At 41.7% G+C, this 23,721-nt stretch overlaps 1 protein-coding gene across 9 annotated transcripts in view; it reads left to right on the top strand.

The window, feature by feature from the left end:
• The window catches only part of PLEKHM3 (pleckstrin homology domain containing M3), a 200,189-nt gene that overhangs the window by 56,893 nt on the left and 119,575 nt on the right, over positions 1–23,721 (top strand). For all 9 annotated transcript variants that reach the window (XR_015255487.1, XR_015255488.1, XM_086719460.1 and 6 more), the window contains one exon: positions 20,563–20,708. Coding sequence is in view for 7 of the 9 variants with exons in the window: in XM_086719460.1 (XP_086575586.1) it covers positions 20,563–20,708 (146 nt within the window). In the remaining 2 variants the exon portion in view is untranslated. The remainder of the gene's footprint in view (positions 1–20,562; positions 20,709–23,721) is intronic.

Raw genomic sequence — 23,721 nt, 5'->3', positions numbered from 1 at the left:
TCTAAGCATTATGTTTGATGAACAGAGTAATCCCATTATTTGCTCTCACAGAAATTCAAAACTGGAAGCCAGACAAATGAGTAATTATAGCATGCAGTTGAACTCAAAGGTCTTTGAATTTCCTTCCAACACTTCCATCTGTCTGGGATATTTTAGAGGGGATGGCCTTGCTCTATATGGTCCCTTTTATCTCTTATTCTGTGATTTTTTTTGGCTGTCTATAGAAGATTAGAGAAAATTATATTAATGTGGTCCCTCCATTTAAACTTCATTTAATAATAATACCTTTTTCCTTTGAGGAAGGTATTTTAAACCAGTAGAAATATCACTTGACTAAGAAGACAGGAGTTGGGAATCTTTTTCCTGACTCTGATGTTTATCATTGGATAAATTTGCCTTTTTATCCTTTTTTGCAGTCTAATTTTTTCTGTCTAGAAAATAATTTTAAATAAAAATAAATGTGCATTAAGAATCTGGATACACACTGAAGTAGTAATATGACTATGGAAGAAGAAGAATGGTATATAGTTTGAGTTTTGAACTATTTCACATTCTAAAATTCAGAGAGATTTGATCACTTTATATAAGTAGGCTGTTTGATTTTATAGGATATAAATTTGCTTTTTGATTTATTCCTGGTATCTCATCATAGAAGTCACATGTTGGTCTTTGATATGTTTCAGAAGAATAAAATCATTTTGAATTTCAGAAGATATGGATCTTTTGATAGACCTTCCTGAACTTCATAGACCATAGCTGTGCTATCTTTTTTTTTTTTTTTTTTTTAAAAAGCTGTTCATTTCTCCCAGTCTTTGTTGCTATACTTTGGTCTGGAAAGTTCTTGTCCCTTTTTGTAGCTTCCTTTATGGCTAACATTGTTCTCATCATGTGTTCATTTCCAGCTAAACTTCTAAAGTAAGTGTTAATGTACTGTTGGACTCTACATTGAGTTAATAGTTTCTATTTACTGACATTTCATTGGGAGAGAAATTGGCCTAGGTGTGGTTTTAGGATAGACTGGGGGTATCCTACCTAGGGGTAGGTCAATATTCTCCCTAATATCTAGCTAAGTTCCTTGAAAAAGTAAGCTTTTCATGGCCTCTTCTAAAATAAGAGCTATTTGAGAGGTTTTCTAAAATTCATTGTACTGCCTAAAAGCAAAGGCATACTTAAGTAACATGAGTGTATTCATCCCTAGATAAGGAAATCTAGTAACTGAGTAATACCAATTTATTTCTTACAATATTGTTTTCATCCAATCATTCATTCATTCAACAAACATGGGCCATATAAAGTTCCAGAAAAAGGTGTAGGGGCAAACTAAAAGTTAATTTTAGCAGTAGAAAATGTGACTGTATGCAAGTTTTATTTTGTTTTTTAATTGAATATAGTTGACATATAATGTTATAGTCATTTCAGGTATACAGCATATTGCTTATGCAAGTCTTTATACCTTGAAATACATTAACGCAGAAAGTGTTTTAATTAAATCACATTAATAAGAAAGCATAAGACTCCTTTGCATGTTTCAGATGCAAAATGGAGCAGGCCTGCAAAGCAGTGAGCCCCAAGATCAGGGGTGACAAGGCAGTGTTCTGGGTACAGTTTTGTATTATGCTTTGTTGAAGACTTCTGGGTGTGAAAGATCCTTTATTCCCTTAAAGACTGCTTTACAAGCCTTCCTTGACTACCCTACCCCTGCCCTATTCTAATCCCCCAGGTAGAATTGAGCATTCTTCCTCCATAACCCCCACCCCCTCCACTCTCCTGGACTCCTGTCATGGGCCTATGATGTGTGTCTGACTTTTTCAAAGGCAGGACCTCAGCCTTCTCAGAGTGACCAGAGCACCATTTGCACCGGAATCACAAGAGTAATGAGGGGGGACAAGGCTGGACACTTCCCTAGACCTGTTGAAGTCAGGATCTCTGAGATCAGGTCTGGAGATTTTAACAAACTTTCCAGTTGATTTGCATACATACAAAGTTTGAGAAACCACTGGCATAACCCATTATGTTCTTAGTGAATGAATCAAGCCATACGATAGTTTTCTCTAGGCTATGTGAGCACATTTCTTTTAACTGTTTTTTCTATGTACATCCAACACTTTAACCACTGAGGTGTCAATCTGCTGATAATCTTCAGGTTTGCATGTCTTCCTTACATTCTGGAAACCACCATGGTGTTCTAATAGGGTTCTACCTAGTGGTGAATAAGAATGAAGAAAGAGATTAGTTCAAGTCCTTACTCATATTCTGGCTTCCTTTTTAATACATCCTAATGTTTTGCCTAGTTTCTATTTTATACTTCATAAGTATATTTAGTATTTGAATTATAAGGTAGCCTTTACCTCCCTCATTTCTTTGCTACCAGCAGGCTCACCTTTCACCGAGACAACTACAGTGGCCTCCCAACCAGTCTTCCTGCTTCCATCCTAACCTTTCCCAATCTTGTCTTAACCATAGTGAATGTGATCATATTAAAATGCAGATTGACCCTGGTAGACCTCTCTTTACAGTCCTTTGGTGGCTTCCCACTTCTTTTGGCTTGAAGACCAGGATCCTTATGATGACCGTGCATAATTCGACTCCCGCCCACCTCTTTACCTTCAACTCTTCTTGTCACTTCCTCCCACACACCAAGTCCCAGCCACACTGACTTTACTCTGTTCCTCAGATGTACCACTTCCTTCCCACCTGCCTCAGAGCCTTCACACTTGCAGTCGCCTCTCTCTGGAACATTACCACCATCTCCACTACCCTAAACTCTTTCTTTCTTTCTTTTTTTTTTTTTTTTTTTTTTACCCCCAACTCTTTCTTGAGGTCACTACTTCAGCATTACTTTCTCAAGGACACCTTCTCCAACCAACCCCTCAGACTGACTTAAGACCTATTTAGTTCCCTCCTCTGTAATGCTGGTTTAGTACCTCTTACTCTAGTACTTGTTGTAATTGAGATTATAGTGTCGTCTGTGTAATTGTTTATTTAATACTTGTCTCCTCCTGTCTTCTCCACATTACAGTATTACTGCAAATGCCATAATGGTGAGGGCTGTGTTGTCTCGTTCATTGCTGTCTCCCTAGCTCTGCATCTGGTGCACAGTACGTACGTGCACTCAATTGTTCTGATCGTCCTCAGTTTTGAGCCCTCCCTCCCCACTTCCACCATATTCTCTAGGAATCCTAGATTGGAGTCATCAGCAGATACATTCAACATGTTCTCTACTCAGTCATCTAGGTTGTTTAACCATATTAAGAAATGATGGACCTGAAACTTACCCTTTTGGAAAACCAGTTATGGTCTTGAAGGTTTCCAGGGACTTAAGAAAATCTTTCTTGACTATGTAACTTTTTAGAGCCTTTATTATTCTGATAAGAGGTATAAGTATACATTTCCAAACTTAGTTGACCTTCTCCTTGCAGGACTAGGATTCCTCAAACACGAGGTGCACACCCCTTCTCTGGGCACCACACCATTAGTTTCTCTCATAGGCATATGTTCTGTTTCAGCTCCAGCTGCTGTGCTGCAGTTCAGTTCTGGCACTGACTGCCTACGGTTGGCACAAACCCCATGAGTTAAGGGCTTGATCCTTCACAAGACTGCTGCAGCTCAGATGCCAGCCATGAACTCAGGGTGTCCCCAGGCCACCTACACTCTCACTGGCTAGCTACAAATTTGGGGTTTCCCACAACCTTCTCAGATTAATAATTTGCTGGAAAAACTCACAACTTAGGACAGCGCTGTCCTCATAATTACAGTTTTATTAGAAAGGATACAAATCAGGAATAGCCAAATGAAGACACTCAGAAGGCAAGGTCTGGGAATGTTCCAAATGCAGAGCCTCTGTGTTCTCTGTCCTTAGAATCGGGGCATGTCACCTTCCCAGCACACCAGTATATTCTTCAACCAGGAGGTTCCACAGTTTCAGTGTCCAGAGTTTTTATTGGGGTTTCATTACATAGGCATGCTTGATTGCATCATTGACCTTGTGATTGAACTCAATCTCCAGCCCGTATTCCTTCCCCAGAGGTCAGGCTGGCTCAAAAGACCAAACCCTCTAATCATGTGGTTGGTCCTGGTGACCACCTTCCATCTGAAGCTGTTTGGTGGCCCACCATGAGTCACCTCATTAGCATAAAGTAAGTTGTGATCCAAGGGGCTCAGGAACCATAAAGATACTTGTATTACTCAGGAAATTCCAAGTGTTTTAGAAGCTCCCTGCTTGGAACGAGGGAGAAAAGAGGAGACAATTGTCTACCATACAACAGTGAGGACAGCAAAAATGGAATCTGGTGAAAGGAGGATAAATGATATATGTGGCTGCCCCTCAGAGGATGAGGAGGCCTCAGTCTTCTCACCTCGTTCTCTAATTTCCAGTCTGCTGCTAGTGTGTTTCTTCCGGCACTGACTGCACTCACCTGGGGAGGGGAGATTTCTAGTGGTGTCTTCTGGGTCTTCCTGGGACCAAGAGATTTCAGAAGCAGCCAGGAAACTGGCCGGCTCTGGTCTGCCCAGCCTGGTTAGAGCCCTCCCAGGGCCTAAGCTCGGGGTGGTGGGTTGATGTGCACATTCAGTGATTTTGCGATCCCACTCTCTGACCCAGATACCATTCTCAAGTCTTGGCTTAACATTGAGAGTGTTTCTTTTTTAATGGCTATCATAAAAGTGACCAGCAAAATTAACTTCATTTATTGACTTTAGCTAATTTAGTGCGTGCTATATACGACTTCTAGAAGGGAACTAGGATTCCAAAACCAAAGACGTGCAGGCTTGTGTCAGTTTCCAAAAGATTGAAAACACATTCATTTATTTCCCCCCAGCTTTGTTGAGATAAAATTGACAAATAACATTGTGTAAGTTTATGGTCTACATTGTGATGATTTGATATACATATATATTGTGAAATAGTTGCCACATTAAGGTTGGTAAAGACATCCATTACCTCACACAGTTAACATTTTTTGTTGTTGTGAGAACATTTAAGATCTACTCTTATCAATTGTCAAGTGTACAAGTACAGTATTCTTAACTATAGCCACCATGTTGTACATTAGATCCCCAGAATTTATTCATCCCCCCAGCTTTATTAAGATATAATTGGCATATAACATTATGTAAATTTTTTTAAATGTATTTATTTTTTAATTTACATCCAAGTTAGTTAGCATATAGTGCAACAATGATTTCAGGAGTAGATTCCTTAATGCCCCTTACCCATTTAGCCCATCCCCCGCCCCCACAACCCCTCCAGCAGCCCTTTGTTTGTTCTCTGTATTTAAGAGTCTCATATTTTGTCCCTCTCCCTGTTTTTATATTATTTTTCTTCTGTTTTTTATCTTAAATTCCTCATATGATATTTGTTTTTTTCTTACTGACTAATTTCGCTTAGCATAATACCCTCTAGTTCCATCCACGTAGTTGTGAATGGCAAGATTTTATTCTTTTTGATTGTCAAGTGATACTCCATTGTGTATATATACCACATCTTCTTTATCCCATTCATCTGTTGATGGACATTTGGGCTCTTTCCATACTTTGGTTATTGTTGATAGGGCTGCTATAAACATTGGGGTGCGTGTGCCCCTTCGAAACAGCACACCTGTATCCCTTGGATAAATACCTAGTAGTGAAATTGCTGGGTTGTAGGGTAGTTCTATTTTTAATTTTTTGAGGAACCTCCATACTGTTTTCTAGAGTGGCTGCACCAGTTTGCGTTCCCACCAGCAGTGCAAAAGAGATCCTCTTTCTCCGCATCCTCGTCAACATCTGTTGTTGCCTGAGTTGTTACTGTTAGCCATTCTGACAGGTGTGAGGTGGTATCTTATTGTGGTTTTGATTTGTATTTCCCTGATGATGAGTGATGTTGAGCATCTTTTCATGTGTTGGTTGGCCATCTGCATGTCTTCTTTGGAGAAGTGTCTATTCATGTCTTTTGCCCATTTCTTCACTGGATTATTTGCTTTTTGGGTGTTGAGTTTGATAAGTTCTTTATAGATTTTGGATACTAACCCTTTATCTGATATGTCATGTGCAAATATCTTCTCCCATTCCATCAGTTCCTTTTTAGTTTTGCTGATTGTTTCCTTCACTGCGCAGAAGCTTTTTATTTTGATGAGGTCCCAATAGTTCATTTTTGTTAATATTATGTAAATTTAAGTTGTACAGTGTGGTGATTTGATATACATATGTATTACAAAATGATTACCACAGTAAGGCTAGTTAACATATCCATCACCTCACAAAGTTACCTTTTGTGTATGTGTGTGTGTGGTGAGAATTTTTTTGAATGTTTATTCATTTTTGAGAGGGAGAAGGAATGAACATGTGCACAAGCAGGGGAGGAGGAGAGAGCCGGGCACTGAGGACCTCAAGCGGGCTCTGCGCTGACAGCAGAGAACTCATTGAGGCACGCTTATTGAGGATTGAGGGGCTCAAACTCAGGAACCCTAAGATCAAGACCTGAGCTGAAGTTGGATGCTTAAGTGACTGAACCACCCAGGCGCCTGCATCGTGAGAAGTTTTAAGATCTACTCTCTTAGAAACTTTCAGGTATACAATAAAATACTTAACTGTAGTCACCATGCTGAAAATCACATTCTGACCTAGTACATATCAATATACCAAGGGTTGTATCTTGTTCATTTTTTCAGCAAAGTAAACCATGTGGGACTGAACCGAAAGCCTTACTGAAAATCGTTTCCCCTTCAAATTATCAAGCCTGTACCTCTGACACAGAGGATAGACTTAGTTTGAAAGTATTGGTTTCTTTCTCTGTCTTCATCAATAAAGATATTCTTCTTAGCCCCTAGGCTTTTAGAGGCCAGACAAAATAATAGATACCTGTGATTTGGTGGCTGGGAAGCATCTAGACTTGGTGGGGTAAGTAACATATTAGGAGCAGAAGAGCTGGATTTTCTGTTTGTAGTCCTGCCACTGATTTATCTATCATCCAGCCTTGGGTCAGCCCTTTTAATCTGGCCGGTCAGCATCGGTCAGCATCTTCAACACTCTAACCTGAGGGCAGATTAAACTGCCTTGACTGTGTACAATCCAAATGTTACAAAATATCAGCCGAACCAAAAGTGCCAAATTTTAATTCAGTAATATTGTACATCACTGCATTTTCCCCCCCCAGAAAATATGGAAGAGGTGCTTGGATGAACAGAAGTCTTACTGTGGCCTAATAATGGATGGGAAACCTTTAGGAAAATGATGTTTCTCATCCATCATTAAGATGAAGAATTTTAGGGGCACCTGGGTGGCTCAGTCAGTTAAGCCTCCAATTTCGAGTCAGGTCATGATCTTATAGTTTGTGGGTTCCAGCCCCACGTCTGGCTCTGTGCTGACAGAGCCTGGAGCTTCTTCGGACTCTGTGTCTCCCCTTCTGTCTGCCCCTCCCCTGCTTGTGCTCTCTCAAAAAAATAAATAAATGTTAAAAAAAAATTTTTTTTGGGGCGCCTGGGTGGCGCAGTCGGTTAAGCGTCCGACTTCAGCCAGGTCACGATCTCGCGGTCCGTGAGTTCGAGCCCCGCGTCAGGCTCTGGGCTGATGGCTCGGAGCCTGGAGCCTGTTTCCGATTCTGTGTCTCCCTCTCTCTCTGCCCCTCCCCCGTTCATGCTCTCTCTCTCTCTGTCCCAAAAATAAATAAAAAACGTTGAAAAAAAAAATTTTTTTTTAAGATGAAGAATTTTAACTGATGAAAGGTGGCTGGTGCCTGGCAACCCTCTGAGCCCAGCTATCCTGGATGATCCTTGTCTCAGTGACCTTCACCCACGGCCCCGTGTGCTTGGGTTGCCTGATCACCTTCCTTTTTCCTTCCCACTCCCATTAGAAGATGTTGTGTGTCTGAACCAGCATCCTAATAGGGGCCTTAAACTGGACTTATTCACAGTTGGGAGTCCCAGAGGCCGTGCCCTCTTGCCATAGCAGACAGGAAGACCGCACCCTGCCGGCCAGGTTGAGCCTGGCAGAGTTCTTCTTCTAAATTCACCAGACACCTCGTCTCTCCATCTGTGATGAGGGCTGGACAAGCAATGGGGAGACAAGCTGGGAATATCTCTCTAGGAAATCCCTTTCAAATGGCAACATGAGGACCAGGGAAGAGGAGTTTCTCACTCATACATGTCTCTTTGTGTCTTGCCTGGTAGTTCTGAGTATCCTGATACAAGCAGCCTGCCTTCAAATACTAAAGATAGAGTTAAAAGTTTAGCTTTGGAGGGGATCACAAACCTGTACTTTTAGAGAGACAGAAAAGCCTGGAAAGAAGGCCAAAAATGGCATAGGGAAAAGAGTCAAAGAAGAAAGTACACTGAGGCAGTTCCCCAAGTCTTCTAGAACATAAAGAATTTGGTTTGGGGTGACAATGAAGAAATTCAAGCATGGGTTTAAGGGAAGCTGATGAAAGTGATCTCTCTTTCACTTTGAGGCTGTTCCCACTACTACTTGGATCCACTCTCATGACTTTAATTTTATCAAATTGTTGTCATTACTAAAATAGCCCAAGTAAAAATTACTCTAAGAGATGCTGTCAAGGTTTTCTCGGAGGCTTTAGCAAAGAAGAGGAAAGGTGGTGTTGTAAAGATAGTGTAAAGTTCAAAGAGATGAGACTCTCGAGAAATAGAAGGAAAGAGGAACAGGCATTCCAAATGGGGAGTGAGGTGGAAGAGGGGTCCGAGGGGCCCATGGTTGGACAGTGTTTGTGACAGAAGCAACGGCTGAGGCCGATGTGCACAGAAACTTCTATATACAAGCTGGAAGGAGACCTAAGTCCCAGAAAAAGACTAAAGGAAGACAGGTTGCTTTTCAGGGAAATAAAAAAGATAATCTGAACTTCCAAGCCAGTAAAAGGCTATTGACCTTTCAAAGCCATCGAAATAGAGGTGTAACTACTGTGCCGTCCAAAACCAAGGCCTACCAACTATGTCTTCTTTTCCTCACTCGGCTTTTCCTCACTTCTTGATAAAGTAGTGTCTCACAAAAAGAGAGTTAGTGGTGGCTTAATATAATGTTAAAGATCAGGGAAGATCGGGGCGCCTGGGTGGCGCAGTCGGTTAAGCGTCCGACTTCAGCCAGGTCACGATCTCTCGGTCTGGGAGTTCGAGCCCCGCGTCGGGCTCTGGGCTGATGGCTCAGAGCCTGGAGCCTGTTTCCGATTCTGTGTCTCCCTCTCTCTCTGCCCCTCCCCCGTTCATGCTCTGTCTCTCTCTGTCCCAAAAATAAATAAACGTTGAAAAAAAAAAAAAAAAAAAAAAAAAAAAAAAGATCAGGGAAGATCACTGCAGAAAGAACATTATTGGGGTACACAGTGGACTCTCTTAGGAAAGAGGGTTCATTCAGTACAGTGCTGGGACCAGGGTAGGGGGAGTGAGGCAGTTTCTTTGGGCATACGACTTAAGAGGATGCCCTTCCTTCAAAAAAAAGAAAACCTCAGTAATGGACATAAATAATATTTTAATGTAATATTATTTAAAAATCAAAATTAATGCCAAAATATCCATGATGAATAAAGTATAAAATTTTAGAGATAGGATTAGTATGACTGAATTTTCCTTTTGCCCCTTGGACTCTTACATGGCTCGGCACTGGTTCAGAGGAACATTGCAGTAAGACAGTTTATGTAATAAGATACCTTCCCCCAAATCTTTCATTGAGTAAGTTCCAGAGAGCCAAGCTCAGCATTTGGCTTGTTACAGGGGTGGTAGGATGACCTCCCTTCCCTGTCTGGCATTGCAGGGGTGCAATGTGGGGGTCCTGGTACTCCCATGCTTAAGAGAGATCTGGTAGCGGGAGGCAGACTGTGACAGAGGAACATTATTCCCACCTCTGGCCGCTTTCATGTCTAAAATAATCACTTTAGCTCAGCCCTTTCCCTCTCTGCAGTTTTTCAAGTAAGAATTATTGGTAGCAAGTATTTCACCAGAAGGATTGCTTCATGAAGAAAAGAGCCCCAAGCTTGGAGCCAATGTTACTGGCAGGTAGTTTAGTAGATGGTGGTACAGTGTGGACGAGGCCTCTCTTTGATGGTACCTCTCTACCCTAAACTAACCTAGCAGCATGAATCAGGTTTTTTGTGTTTTTTTTTTTGTTTTTTCTTTTTTTTTGTAGCTAAGAAAGTAGAGCTGGTAAGAGGGCTCTTTTCTTTCCCACAATAGTGTATCCATCACTTGCAGAGAAAAGTGATTAAGAAGGGTCAGTGCTCGGATCTCTTATTTTGCCCTCTTATCTTAGTACTATCAGAGTTTCTTAATAGTGGCACTACTGACATTTTGGGCCAGATAACTCTTTGTTGTGGGGGCTGTCCTGTGCATCAAGAGATGTTTAACAACATCCCTGGCCTCTGTCCACTAGATGACAGTAGGTACCCCACTCACTCTTTTATGACAACCAGAAATGTCTCCAGATACCATAAATGCCTCCTTTTGGAACAAAACTCCCCAGGTTGAGAACCACTGTACCGTCAAGAAATAAATCCTGTCAACTATATCATCTCTTCCACACTCAGCTTTTACTCACTTCTTTATATACTTCTTTATAAAGTGATAAATGTCTTCTACTGAAATGCATGTTGGTTATTTCATGGCACCTAATGGTTTATAATGAGACCTTAGCATCTTAGTGGGTAGATCTAAGTAAAAATATTAGGTCATAGAAATAGAACTCTCAACCATCATTCAGTATCAAATACATCAGATGCTCTCAGTTACAAGTAACAGAAAATCAAAATTAAACTGATTTGTACAGTAAAGGGGAATTTTTCTTAGTCAACTAAGCTTTAGGAATCAGTAGATTGGGTAGCTCAAATTTTTTGAACTGTCTTTTGGACTTAATGCCCTAAACAAACAGCCGTTTCTTCCTGAAACAACCTGTCCCTTCTGACTGATAGGTATTGTGGGCATACAGCACCATGGGCATCTTTGACAATCCCAATCCTTTCTACATTAGTCAGTTACCAAATGTTTGTAGTTTATCTCCATAGTATCTCCTCTTTCCCCTTCCTGCTCCCAAGATCACTGCCTACTTAAGCCCAGATGGTACAATAACTTATCTACTGGTTCTTTCCCCTTGTTTTTTTTTTTTTTTCCTTGTCAATTAATCTTTCCAAAGTTCAGGTTGCTGTTCAGCTTCAAACAACTCCAGCTGTTCCTGTATCTTACTGATCAGTAAGGATTCTTCCCTCTAAGCATTTAGGATTCTTATGTTACTGGCTTCAGTTTATGGTTCTAAGCTCTTTTTTCACCCCTCTAGTTACAGTAAGCCTCAGACATCTAGAATAATCAACATTTTCCAAACATGCCCCTGTTTTTCTGACTTGAGCTTTCCTCTTCCAAAATCTCTTTTCTTTTTCAAGGATCAGCTCACATGCTCCATGCCTACACAGCCTTCCCCAGTCTCCACAATTAGAGTGATTGCTTCCTCCTTTGCTTACCTCTTACTGTCTTCTGCTTTCCACCTTCCGGATTTGTAATCTTGTCCCCCTCACCCTTCATATTCAGGGTGATGCTAATGCTGTGAGGTCGTAGGCTAATTCATTGACAAAGTAAATTATGCTCTTTTGTATAGTAGATTTATATTTTCTGTGCTGGTCATATTGCCGTACACAAAGGCCATTTTAAGAAATACTTTCCTCAAGGAAATAGCTACATGGGAATACACACACACACACACACACACACACACACACACACACAATGCTATTAAGCTCTGCCTTCTTTACTAACTATACAACCATGGACAGAATTACTTTATCACTCTCTGCCTTAGTTTCTTCATCTGTAAAATGGGGATAATACCTACATTATAGAATTGATAAGGATTAAATAAATATGTGTGTGTGTGTGTGTGTGTGTGTGTGTGTGTGTGTGTGTATAAATTGTTTATAACAGTGCCTGGCATATAGTAAGCACTATGTCAGTATTTGTTTATCCGTTTACCTACTTATTATTTCCATTTAAAATTGCATACAATTTTTTTGAAAGTCTTTGGGTAAAGAGCAGACAGGCACAGAAGTTAATGAGAAAATCTACTCATAGACTAGTAAGAAGAAAACAAGTATGAAAAAATACTAAATTTAGACTGACTTAAATATACTAGACATTGAAATAATAACACTTCATAATTCACCTTCTCTGGTCTTACTGTATTACTGGTGCTGAAGCACCTTATCATAAGCATCTTCCAAATCGTGTCTTTGGAAGTGAAAATCTGTGTCACAGATATTTTTAAGTCAATGTAGCTATTTAGTAGACAGAAAAGCAGTCAGAATCTCTAGAATAATGCACATATTTACTTACTTGCTTTGGCAAAAATTAAGATTTATTGCCTTTCAAGATAAATTTTGACTAAATATTGACTTTAGGCTCTCAATCATTGTTTACCTGAAAGACCAATGAATCTTGACACTTCTAAACTCGAGTTGGAATCTACTTGGTATTAATTTATTTCATATGATTTATAGTCTTAATAACAACATTCCAAGAAGATTATACAAACATTATACCATTTATCTACTGTAGACAGCTTTTATATTTTCTTTTCTTTTCTGTAAAAACTTTATTGTTTCCATTTGGTCCATAGCCGGGGAGAGGGCACCAGGGTGTTAAAAAACTGCTTAGTGGCTATAGGGGGCAAATGCCCTGACACCTGGGGGATACAGAGGGAAGCTTACAAGTCCACTGGGTTCCAGAAGCTCTTAGTCCTGCTGGAGGGTGAGCCTTTACAAGAGCTGCTAGTCCAGCCCAGCCTGTAGAAGTTAGTCAGGTGGTCGCCATCTTCTTGATGAGCTTCACCTCCTCATTTAGGAAGCGGCTCTCCAGGAACTCACAGAGATAGAGGTCTGTGCAGGCAGAATCCAGGTCATGCTGATCCCAAAGGGCCTGGTTCAGTTCTTCTCCAGGGCCATGGCGGCTTCCATGCATGCACGGCTTTCCCCCACTCATCTTGGGAGGACATCTGCATGTCCTGGAAGAAGGTGCAGCCTCTGCCCTGGTTTTGTATTTTAAAGAGACACTGGGCACCCTTATGCTTCCCCTGCGCCACCTGGCAGAAGAAGTGGCCCATGCCCTCCAGAGCCATATCCTTGCAGTGAAAATAGAAACCCGGAGAAAGGTAGGTGTAGAAAGCCTGCAGATGTAGGTTGACTGGGCAGTTGACGGCAGCCTCCATTTTGGTGGGATAATTCTGATGAATCTAGGAGCTCAAGGTTGGTGGGCAGTGAGAGGCTAACCACAGAAACAGCGTTGGCTGGTCCCAGAGGCAGAGGACAGCTGAGAAAAGATGGTCCTGGAGGTTGTGACTGGGAAGGAGGTTGGGGGGTTGTTGGAGGTTGGAAGAAGGGGTAGTCCCCAGATCTGTTTCATACAAACACTGTTGAGGCAAGAGACAGATGCATGGGATTCCCCGGGGCACTATCTATATTTTCAGTCAGCAGTAATAACCTGGCATTTGATTTTTTGCTTCATTTCTTACTTAAATATAATACCTTTAGCACCATTAATACGACACACAAATGAACTTGTTTAAATATTCAGTACAAAAAACCCCATCAACCTCATCTTAGGGCTTGTCGTGTATAGTACTTTTCACTTTTAAACCAATTATTGTTCAGATTGGGCTTTTAAAAGATGTTTTTTTGGTTGCCTTGGTCCTGCAAGTTTTTTTTTTTTTTTTAATTTTTTTTTTTTCAACGTTTATTTATTTTTGGGACAGAGAGAGACAGAGCATGAACAGGGGAGGGGCAGAGAGAGAGGGAGACACAGACTCAGAAACAGGCTCCAGGCTCTGAGCCATCAGCCCAGAGCCCGACGCGGGGCTCGAACTCACGGACCGCGAGATCGTGACCTGGCTGAAGTCAGACGCTTAACCGACTGCGCCACCCAGGCGCCCCGGTCCTGCAAGTTTAAGCAAGTAACACAGGATTATACTTCATCACTGGCCTCTGTCTTGGATAGTTGATATCTGTGAATATCAGTCTCCTCTGTTTCTGTCTCTGGATATAAATTGTACTCAATGCTTACGGTGTCCAGGCCCAGTGCTAATACTTTACAGGCATAACATTGGCCATCTTGTTGTTTAAGAGGAAAATTCTTTAGTTAGGTATATACATTTTGTACCAGAGGAGTTACTTCTGTTATATTCTTAAGGACATAGCTCTCCTAGCAACAGCTACAATCCACTCCACAAGTGCCAGCTTAAGTTATCGTAAATGTGCCTCAGTCACAATAGGAACAGTTTCCTTGCAAGTGTTACTTAATGCTTCCTCAATGTGGCAGTTCTTTGACTGTACAGACCAACTTTTTGAGTCCAAGTTTTGGCCAACAACGAGTGACAACTTCTCTTGTATGATCTCTCAATGCTACAAAAGCCAAACATAAAATGAAGCCAACCAGAACAAATTCTTTCCTGATGAACAGAAATAAATTTCAGTATAGCTTTGGAAACAGTCAGTACATTTCAGGATCGTATTTGAGGACGTGTATTCCCTCCCAACCATGAAGTTTGCATTCCCTGGGAAGAGAACTTACTATCAAAGGACTTCAAGATTTCATGGAGAAAATAATTTTGAAGTATTGCTATCTCAAGCGAGCCCATGAATGAAACAAAGGGACTACCAGCAGCATGCCATACTATTTCCGTTAGCAACTATAGGTGGTACACAGTTGATTTTTCTTGACTTCTTTTGTTCTTTTAGTTTTATTAGACATGCTTGTGGATACTGTTTTCCTTATGACAAACAAAATGCATACTCAGAGGCATTTGTTTTCATGTGCCTGATTCTCCATCCAAATATGTCACATTTTAATTGATTTTTATGACACAGTAGATGTCTCCTACCTTGTGGGTCACCACTTTGTCTCAAAGTCACAGAGCAACTCGGATGCTTGAGGTGGAAGACGTTTGGGATCACTTATTTCTGAGTAGGTGTTTCTCATTGTTCCTACCCCTTTCCATCGCCGTGACCTAGAATTCTGTAGCCTCATTCTACCTGTGTTCACTTGGGAGCCCACATGTGGCCGGTTTCATTCACATCCCAGCTCCAGTCTCTCCTACGATGGAGGACGGAAATCTGGGACCCAGGTTTGCTTGGCTTCTACCTCCTCAGATGGATCCCAAGCTACGCTGCAAAACCTGCTTTCACCCTGTGTCCAGAAATCCTTTGTTAACACGCTGTGCCCAGCTTTGTGCTAATTCCAGCCTCCTTAAACAGAACTTGTGATTGTATACCCAGTGCGACACCTTCTTTTAAGAAGTACATATTCAACAATTACATGACCAGTCAATGGTTATAGACTATAAAGTAGGAGAGCTAAGTTCTGTATGACCTTTTCCCCCTCTGATTCTTAGAAAATAGCAAGTCCTTGAAACTCCTCATTTCTGTTTTCCTTCATTTTGGGAAATCTGGTCTCTAGAGCTTATGATAAAAGTCCAGGCCTTTGAGTCACATTTTGCAAAGTGCTTACCACAGGTCATTTGCCCGTGCCGGGGCACTGGACAGAAGAGGGGAGGGAGGGCAAGGGCAGTCCTTTTGCCCTTCCCGTGGCCACCTCTCTCCCCTCTGCACGCATACAGTAGAAGAGGTGACGGAGCGTGCCAGTTTTACTTTTCTCCTTGAACAGAGAAAGTGAAAATGTATCCTCTCTTATCTCTTTTCCTCCCTTTTTAATGAAGACACATCCTCTTCTTCCTTTCCCCCGCCCCTGGTTTTTCTCTTAGAGCCTTTCTACCTTCCAAATAGAAAACACCAAATTTGCTTTACCAAATCAGGTAAAGGGAGTAGCGTGGCTGACTTAGAAGCATTGTGTGAGTTCTTTCCTTGGTGAGAGAGATTCACCTGCATCTAGCCACAGCTCGTGTCACTTTTATTCCCGTGAATTTTCCAGCTGCCGGTCAGGGGAAAGAGGGCTGAGTTGGTAGTCATGAAGTAGCAAGAAGGTGGTTGGCTTCTCCTCGAGATCTCGGCTTCAGTAACACCGCATTGCAGCCAATTGAGCTAACTAGGTGCACTTGTGAGAAGAAAGATTGCGCCTTTGTGGAGCCTTATGCCAAAATTTCTGCTTCAACCCCCAGCAACCGAATCTTTTGGGCGTCTTTAGTGAAAGGCCATTTGGAAAATGGACTGTACATGCAGCAAATAGGATTTCAGTTAAATGGTAACATTGGTTTCCAAAAGAGTACCACAGGGGAAGCTAAGCTCTTCAGAGCATGTGTTCATTAAAGATTTGAAGTGGGGTGGGAAGCAATAAAAAAAAAAAAAAAAAAGGCCAGTGAGTTCTCTTGTGAGATAGTTTTTTGTTCCTATGAATTGAACACACTCTGAAAAGTTTCAAAAAAGAGACTGGGAAGAATGTATTTGCTTTGATCCAATATGTGGAGGGTTCCCTACTACAAATGCCCCTTAATTTAGAAGCATTATTGAAAAGTCTGTTTGAAAGTACATAAAAATATAATATGTAAATAAGCTCTAATTAGTTATTTCAATTAATTATTTTTTGTCTCTGCTTTGCAGCTCTGTTTTTCTCCCCATAATGTCGCTTGTCAGAGTCTAGCTTTGGCACCCTTGAAAAAGTGTGTTTTCCTAATAGTCGTTATTAAGAAAACACATTTTTTGCCCTGTTGAAAACATCACAATGGTAAAGTAAAATCCAGATTGTGTATCTTTGGGGTGAATTGTTTCAGACATTTTTAGTCCATGGTTTGCTAGTATGACTTTAAAGAAGGAAATTTTACAGTTAATTGAAAGAATAGATGTTTTCTTTTTCAGTAAGTGGCATGTGTTGTTTTTTAGAAAATGAATCTGTATTATGCCACTAGCCTCTACCCTTCTTTCCTGATCATCCTGTGTTCTTTCAATAACAAATACTACATTGGATTTGGAGACTAAAGGTTTTTTTTTTTTTTAATTTTTTTTTTTTTTCCAACGTTTATTTATCTTTGGGACAGAGAGAGACAGAGCATGAACGGGGGAGGGGCAGAGAGAGAGGGAGACACAGAATCGGAAACAAGCTCCAGGCTCTGAGCCATCAGCCCAGAGCCCGACGCGGGGCTGGAACTCACGGACCGCGAGATCGTGACCTGGCTGAAGTCGGACGCTTAACCGACTGCGCCACCCAGGCGCCCCAAAAGGTTTTAATTCTAAACCAAATAAGATGCTTCTTAGTGGGGACAATGAGAGCTCTGGAAAAATACTGGTAAAATGAACTCAGGTTGTTTCCACATAGCAAATTTTTTAGAAATTGACTACGAACCTGAAATGTTGATTTTGGAGACCTAAAACGTAAACCACATGACAAATTATGAGCTTTTCACTTAAGAGTCTGCACACCCTCTGCCCTTGAATAGAGTTGGAATTTTAGAGCATGGAGCCACCTAGAAATCAGGGAGCAATCCTCAGCTTTTACTCACCAGGGTCTATGATGGTAGTTGGCTGGTTGGGGAGAAATGCAGGGCCCTAATCTGGGCCCTAATCCAGATCTCCAGAATTGAAGTGTAGGGGTGGGGGAGGGGTCTACATTTTTCACAAACATCTCCAGAAAATTCTGATGGTCACTGAATCTGGCAACCCTTGATTTAGGCTGGCCCCTTTATTTTGCAGTGAGGAAAGCAGGCCTAGAGAGTTCGATGGGTCGAGTTCATGGTGTGTATTAGACAGGAACAGGCTTACTAACTCCAGACCTGTGCTTGTGTATACACCATGTATCCAAAATGTACAGGTATCCTGTACATATCCTAAGCGTACAGGTAGGTTTAAACCTACTTCTAAGTCATTAGGGGACCTTTCAGCACAGAGAGTAGGAGAGCCTGGTTCCAAATGAGGTATGAAGGTAAAGACACACAATAACTAGGAGTTTATATGCTCTTTTTCTAACCTAAAACCCGAGTGAGCCCTAGCCATGTTCTCTCAGCCCTTTCTGTCTTTGATGAGACTAGTGCACAGTGGGGAGAATGCTTAGCTCGTTTAGTTAACTCATATATTTGAACCTCCAGCATGTTAAGCTTTGGACCTGTGTGCCTGATTGATATACACATTTTTAGACCGTATTTTAATATTGCTTATGTATATTGCATCTAAGAAATCATAATAAAGTCATTAAAAATTATAGACTGATAAACCCAGTAGTACTCACTAAAGCATATATAAATATCCAGCAAATGCTTACTGATGTTAATTATATCTAATGTCCAAAGAACCAAAAAGCTAAAGTGACCCAAATTTATTTTTGCTGTGTTCTGTGGGGAGAGTCAAAACTGTAATGATGACCCTGAATTCCTGCAAGACCGTAATCACTTTCTAAATCATTAGGAAAGACTGCATTTTATTCAGGGTCATTTCAGAGTTAAGTCAATTTGACCATAAACTAATTTTTGGAACAGCAATATCCCAGAGTCTAGGATGTGTTAGGTTCCACTGACTCCTGTTCCATGGTCCATATAGGAACACATGAGTAATGTGTAATTCTTAGAATGGGCAACATATTTTTTATGGGGTTCTTAACAAAAGTACACTGCTTTAAGAGTCAGGCGAGCAGGTTAGGGAGGATCAATTCTAGGACAGCTATGGGCAATTAAAATCTCTTCATATGTGGGTGTATGTGTGTCAAATAATATTCAGTTTATCATCCTTTCTACATAAACGTTTACCAATAGTCTGCTCCATGTAAAGCTCTGTGTTAAGTACTGAGGATAAGAAACAGATTTGAGGAGTTGGAAAAGCACATAAAAAGACACAGTAGTTTCAGGAAGCGTGTGCTCAATGCCAGATGAGCAATAATGTGGTCAGTGAGTGCAGCAAACAGCATTCCAGTGTTCATAGCCTAGGAATTGTGACGGCGCCTCCGTCCAGCAGAAGCAGCGTGTGTGTTTGGTTCTTCTTTATCTTTCGCACATATCTCATTGCTCAGCCAATCTGAAAAACGGGAGCTTGTTATGATTTTGCTGCTACTCAATAGGAAAGAAATAACCATTCCAGGAAGGAACGGTATGAAGCTTTGGAAGCATAATACAGATACATTTACTTACCATCTTTCAATAAGGACTGTGCTTAAAAACACCACTTCTCTTCCTGGAGAATGCACTGTGAAACTGCTTGATTACTGATGCCGTTTGATTTGTGATGAAAATGAAAGTCCTGTGAGTTTTTGTGATATTTTCACTCATAGAGTACATGCGAATCACTTTCTTCTTAGGTTAGTAGTTTGTTAAATGTTTGGAGCTCCTTTAATGGAAATGAGGTGTAATGGTAGTAGTATAACATGGTGACGATGACGAAGAGTAACCCATTTTATACTCTTATCATGAAATAGGCTTAATGTAAGATTTCTGTGATCAGTACGGTTCTTGATCCAGCCATGAAGTGGGCAGCTACATGGAAGGATTTCTGAAATGAAGCAGGAGATGAGAAATGTCAGGATCACGTTGCTGTTAGTATAATCATGATCACCTGTTCTGGGCTGCCAGGATTCTGTGCTTTGGCTTGTGATAGGATTTCTATCCTCACCAATAGAAGGTGGTTCCTCCGACCTGAAGAAAAAGAATGGCTCCTTTGTGACAGAGCTGAGGTTATTACCAGTTCTTCTTAGAGGACCAGGACAGCGCTCAGAGAATTGTGGATTTCCACGGACACGAAAAGGGCCTTAGCGGTGACTTGCAGACAGCCACTGGTTGAGTCATGGCAGGATTTGGCAAATTGGAAATCAGAGAAGAGGGTGTTGTGTGAGGAGAAATAATATATGCCAATGTACGAAGGGTGGAGGGAGCACACTGTTTATTTGGGGAATAGTGAGGAGAATTCTCTGATTCCCACTGGAGAGTAGGAGTCAGTAGTTGGAAAGGTGAAATAGGGGCCAATTGAAGGACCAGTTTCTTTTGTAAGGCCACATATTCATTTTTTGAGTCATTTTTAAATTAGACAAGCTCAGAGTCCAATCCAAACTCCACCTCTTACTGGCTAGGTAACCTCAGACAAATTCTTAACTTGGCTAAAACCATCTCAAAATGTTGTACATGTTAAATAAGATCCTTTGAAAAAATTTTTTAATGTTTATTTTATTTTTGACAGAGACAGAGCATGAGCGGGGGAGGGGCATAGAGAGAAGGAGACACAGAATCCGAAACAGGCTCCAGGCTCTGAGCGGTCAGCACAGAGCCCAACGCGGGGCTCAAACTCACAGACCGTGAGATCATGACCTGAGCCAAAGTTGGATGCTCAACCGACTGAGCCACTCAGGTGCCCCTAAATAAGATCCTTTTATGAGAAGCCCTGAGCAACATGCCTGGTGGTGGAAATGGTTTATGAGGAGGAAGTGAGGTGCTGATAGGGGGGTTGTAGAGACACTGATCTCCGACAGCTGTGCACAGAAAACACAGAAGAGACTAGAAACAGGACCAGTTAGGTGCAGGTTATGGCGATCCCTTGGGAGGCGAGGAGGTAGAAGCTATTGGACACATCTATACATGTATTCTCTGGATTTTTTTTCCCCCCTTTACAGACTTTTATTTGAGGGTTGTATAACCTTGTTCTGTGGTGTTAAAAGTACAGCAGTAATCACGGGCTCTTTCTTCTGCCTTGAACAGGATGCCAGCGATCCATAGGCCTTTCCAACGGGAAAGCCAAGGTGTGCAACTACAGTGGGTGGTATTACTGCAGCAGCTGCCACGTGGATGACAGTTTTCTTATCCCAGCACGCATAGTCCACAACTGGGACACTTCAAAATATAAGGTAAGCACAGAGTCTGGGTTTACTTCATGATAGCAGTGGAGGTGTTCACATGTTGTTGTGTGGAGTATAAAGGGAATGATGCAAGAATTTGAAGCAAACTTGACTAGGGAGTCTCACGAAAGCTACGAGATCTTATCCAACGCTTCTCAAAACATCTCACATTTAAAGGTGTCTTAAATATGACTTTTATTAATTTCCTCATTTAAAAAGACATATAGCAATTTTTTACTTCTGGGCCCTGATAATTAACTGTGGGTGCTAAAAAAGAAATGATAGAGAAACAGGCCTCATCATTTTTTATTAGATCTTCTCTCCAAAATCACAACACTCTTGAATATATGAGTGACTTTTGGGGAAAGGACTTTAAATAATTCAATATATTTCTTAGAGTAACATTCCTACTCATGTCAAGGTCAGTCTTCCAGAAATCCATCCCCCTGGAACTAGAACCTGGAGAGAAGCTATGAGGACTTCTGGGTAGGGGTCCACATCAAGGAACAGTGAACTGAGCCACCCTTACACCTTTACCTGGACTGCTGTTTATTTCTTTTTTTTTTTATTTTTTATTTTTTTAAAAAATTTTTAATGTTTTTATCTTATTTTTGAGACCTAGAGAGAGACAGAGCATGAGCAGGGGAGGGGCAGAGAGAGAGGGAGACACAGAATCTGAAGCAGGCTCCAGGCTCTGAGCTGTCAGCACAGAGCCTGACAAGGGGCTCAAACTCACAGACTGTGAGATCATGACCTGAGCTGAAGTCGGATGCCCAACCGACTGAGACACCCAGGTGCCCCTATTTATTATTTTTTTAAAGGGAGGAAGTGAGAATCACAGGTATATGCTAACAGCTTTGCAAAGTAGCTGATAACAGCCAAGCAGGATATCCCAGAAGTACAAATAACTATAAAAATGCAAGTCAATAGAGGAGGAGAGGAAGCCTGAGCACTGGGACACTCCACCTTAAGAGTGTGGAAAAGAGTGGGGTGCCTGGTTGGCTCAGTCGGTTAGGCATCCGACTTTGGCTCAGGTCATGATCTCGTGGTTCTTGAGTTTGAGCCCCACGTTGGGCTCTGTGCTGACAGCTGGGAGCCTGGAGCCTGCTTCGGATTCTGTGTCTCTCTTTCTCTCTGCCCCTCCCCTGCTCATGCTCTGTCTCTATCTCTCAAAAATAAACATTAAAAAAAAAAAAGTGTAGAAAGGAGAGAAGCAACCAGCAAAGGAGACTGAGGAATGCAGAACGAGGTAGAAGGACCCTAGTGTGTCCAACAAGCCACAGGAAGAATGTGTCTCCAGATCAGTTGTGACAGAGGCTGATACATAGATGATGAGATATGATAAGATGAGCACTGAGAATTGACCATGGGATTTAGGAATGTGGTGGTAATGACTGACCTTGCTGAGAGCAGTTTGAATCGAGAGGTGGGAGTGAAGGTCTGATTGGAGTGGGTTTGATATGGAACAGGAGAGAAAGTAGCGACAAGAATAGACAACTCTTGAGAAGTTTGCTGGAAGGGGATGGAGAGAGATGGGGAGTAACTGGAGGAGATGTAAGGTCCAATTGGGTTTGACTTTTGTTTTAATGGAAGAAATAACAGCATGTTTTCTATGCTGGTGTGAACTACTGAAGAGAGAATTGCTAGAAGATGTGGTTAAGTGAGAAAGATGGAATCGGGTAGACAACAGGAGGGTTGGTCTTTGCTTGGGGCAGGAAGTAAGAGAAAAGGCAGAGTCTGTGGATGCAGGTGCCAGTGGGTGGCTTAGGGAAGTCCTCTGCCATTTACATCCGTAGCTGTCATCAGATCATTTTATTTCAGCACCCATGATCCTGCAGAGGTTAAACACCCAGCCCCAGTCACTCTGGGAAGTGCCTTTACCTTCTATTTCATAGAGATATAGCAGGATTAAGGCAGCAGTCCCACCAACCCTTTTATAAACTCGTCCACATCTACACCCATCCTCCTTGCCCTCCTTCCAGCCACAGAAGAAACCTCACTCCTATGGAAGGTTTACTCCTTCCTCCTCTGCTCACGATCTTAACTCCTCCATCAGTTTTGCCAAATCTAGTTGACCCTCATCAGTTTCTTGTTCTACTGGACTTGTCTGGGATATAATATTTGACCAGGAATTCTTCTGCCTTGACTTTGAAGATACACCCTTGGTTTTCCTCCTACTTTGAACTCTTTTTTTTCTCAGTCACCTTCTCTGATTCTTTGTCCTCAGCCTATACCTTTAATGTTGCAGTTCCTTAGCGTTGTGTTTTGTTTTCTTTTCCCACTTTATGCTTTATTGCAATATCTCCTTCTCTTCCATGTTTTAACTCCCTGATGATTCCTACTTTTATCTTCAGCTCCATTTAAAAAAATTTTTTAATGTTTATTTTTCGGGGCGGGGGGAGGGCCAGAGAGGAAGGAGGGGTGGAGAGAAGGGGACAGAGGATCCAAAGTGGGCTCTGTGCTGTCAGCTGTCGATGCAGGGCTCGAACTCACAAACCACGAGATCCTGACCTGAGCCGAGATCAGATGCTTAACTGACTGAGCACCCCAGGCACCCCTCCGGCTCCATTTTTTGCTACTGAAAGGGAGATCTGTGGATTTAATTGCCAAATGACATCTTAGCTCTAGTTTCCAGCCTAGTAGTCTTCAAGATATGTGGATCGTACTGCAGTTGTTAGCTGTGTCGTACTACAGTCCCACCATGCATAAATGAGGCAGTAGAACTTGGTAAGTCGAGGAATCTAATCCACTGAAGTAGCCTAGGCTTAGGATTCTTTCATGGTCCTGTGTCCTGCCAGAATAAAGAATTCTGGTATCTGACTGACGAGAAGCTTTTTTCTGATCCTTCTGTTAGAATATTGTCACATCTGCCTTGAATGAACCTTCCAAGCAAAGTGCTTTGTACAAACAGTCTTTATGGCTGTTTTTATACCTCCTTGCCAGTAGCTGTCTGAGACTTGCTTTCACTGTAACTGTATCACCTGGGAGCGAGGTAAGTGGGGAAGGAACCCATAACTCACCT

The sequence above is a fragment of the Puma concolor genome, chromosome C1 (assembly GCF_028749965.1).
Source record: "Puma concolor isolate L17-30 chromosome C1, mPumCon1.1.hap2, whole genome shotgun sequence".
Lineage (NCBI taxonomy): Eukaryota > Metazoa > Chordata > Mammalia > Carnivora > Felidae > Puma > Puma concolor.
Note: the sequence above shows the minus strand (reverse complement) of the source record. Positions and strands in the feature narration are given on the sequence as shown.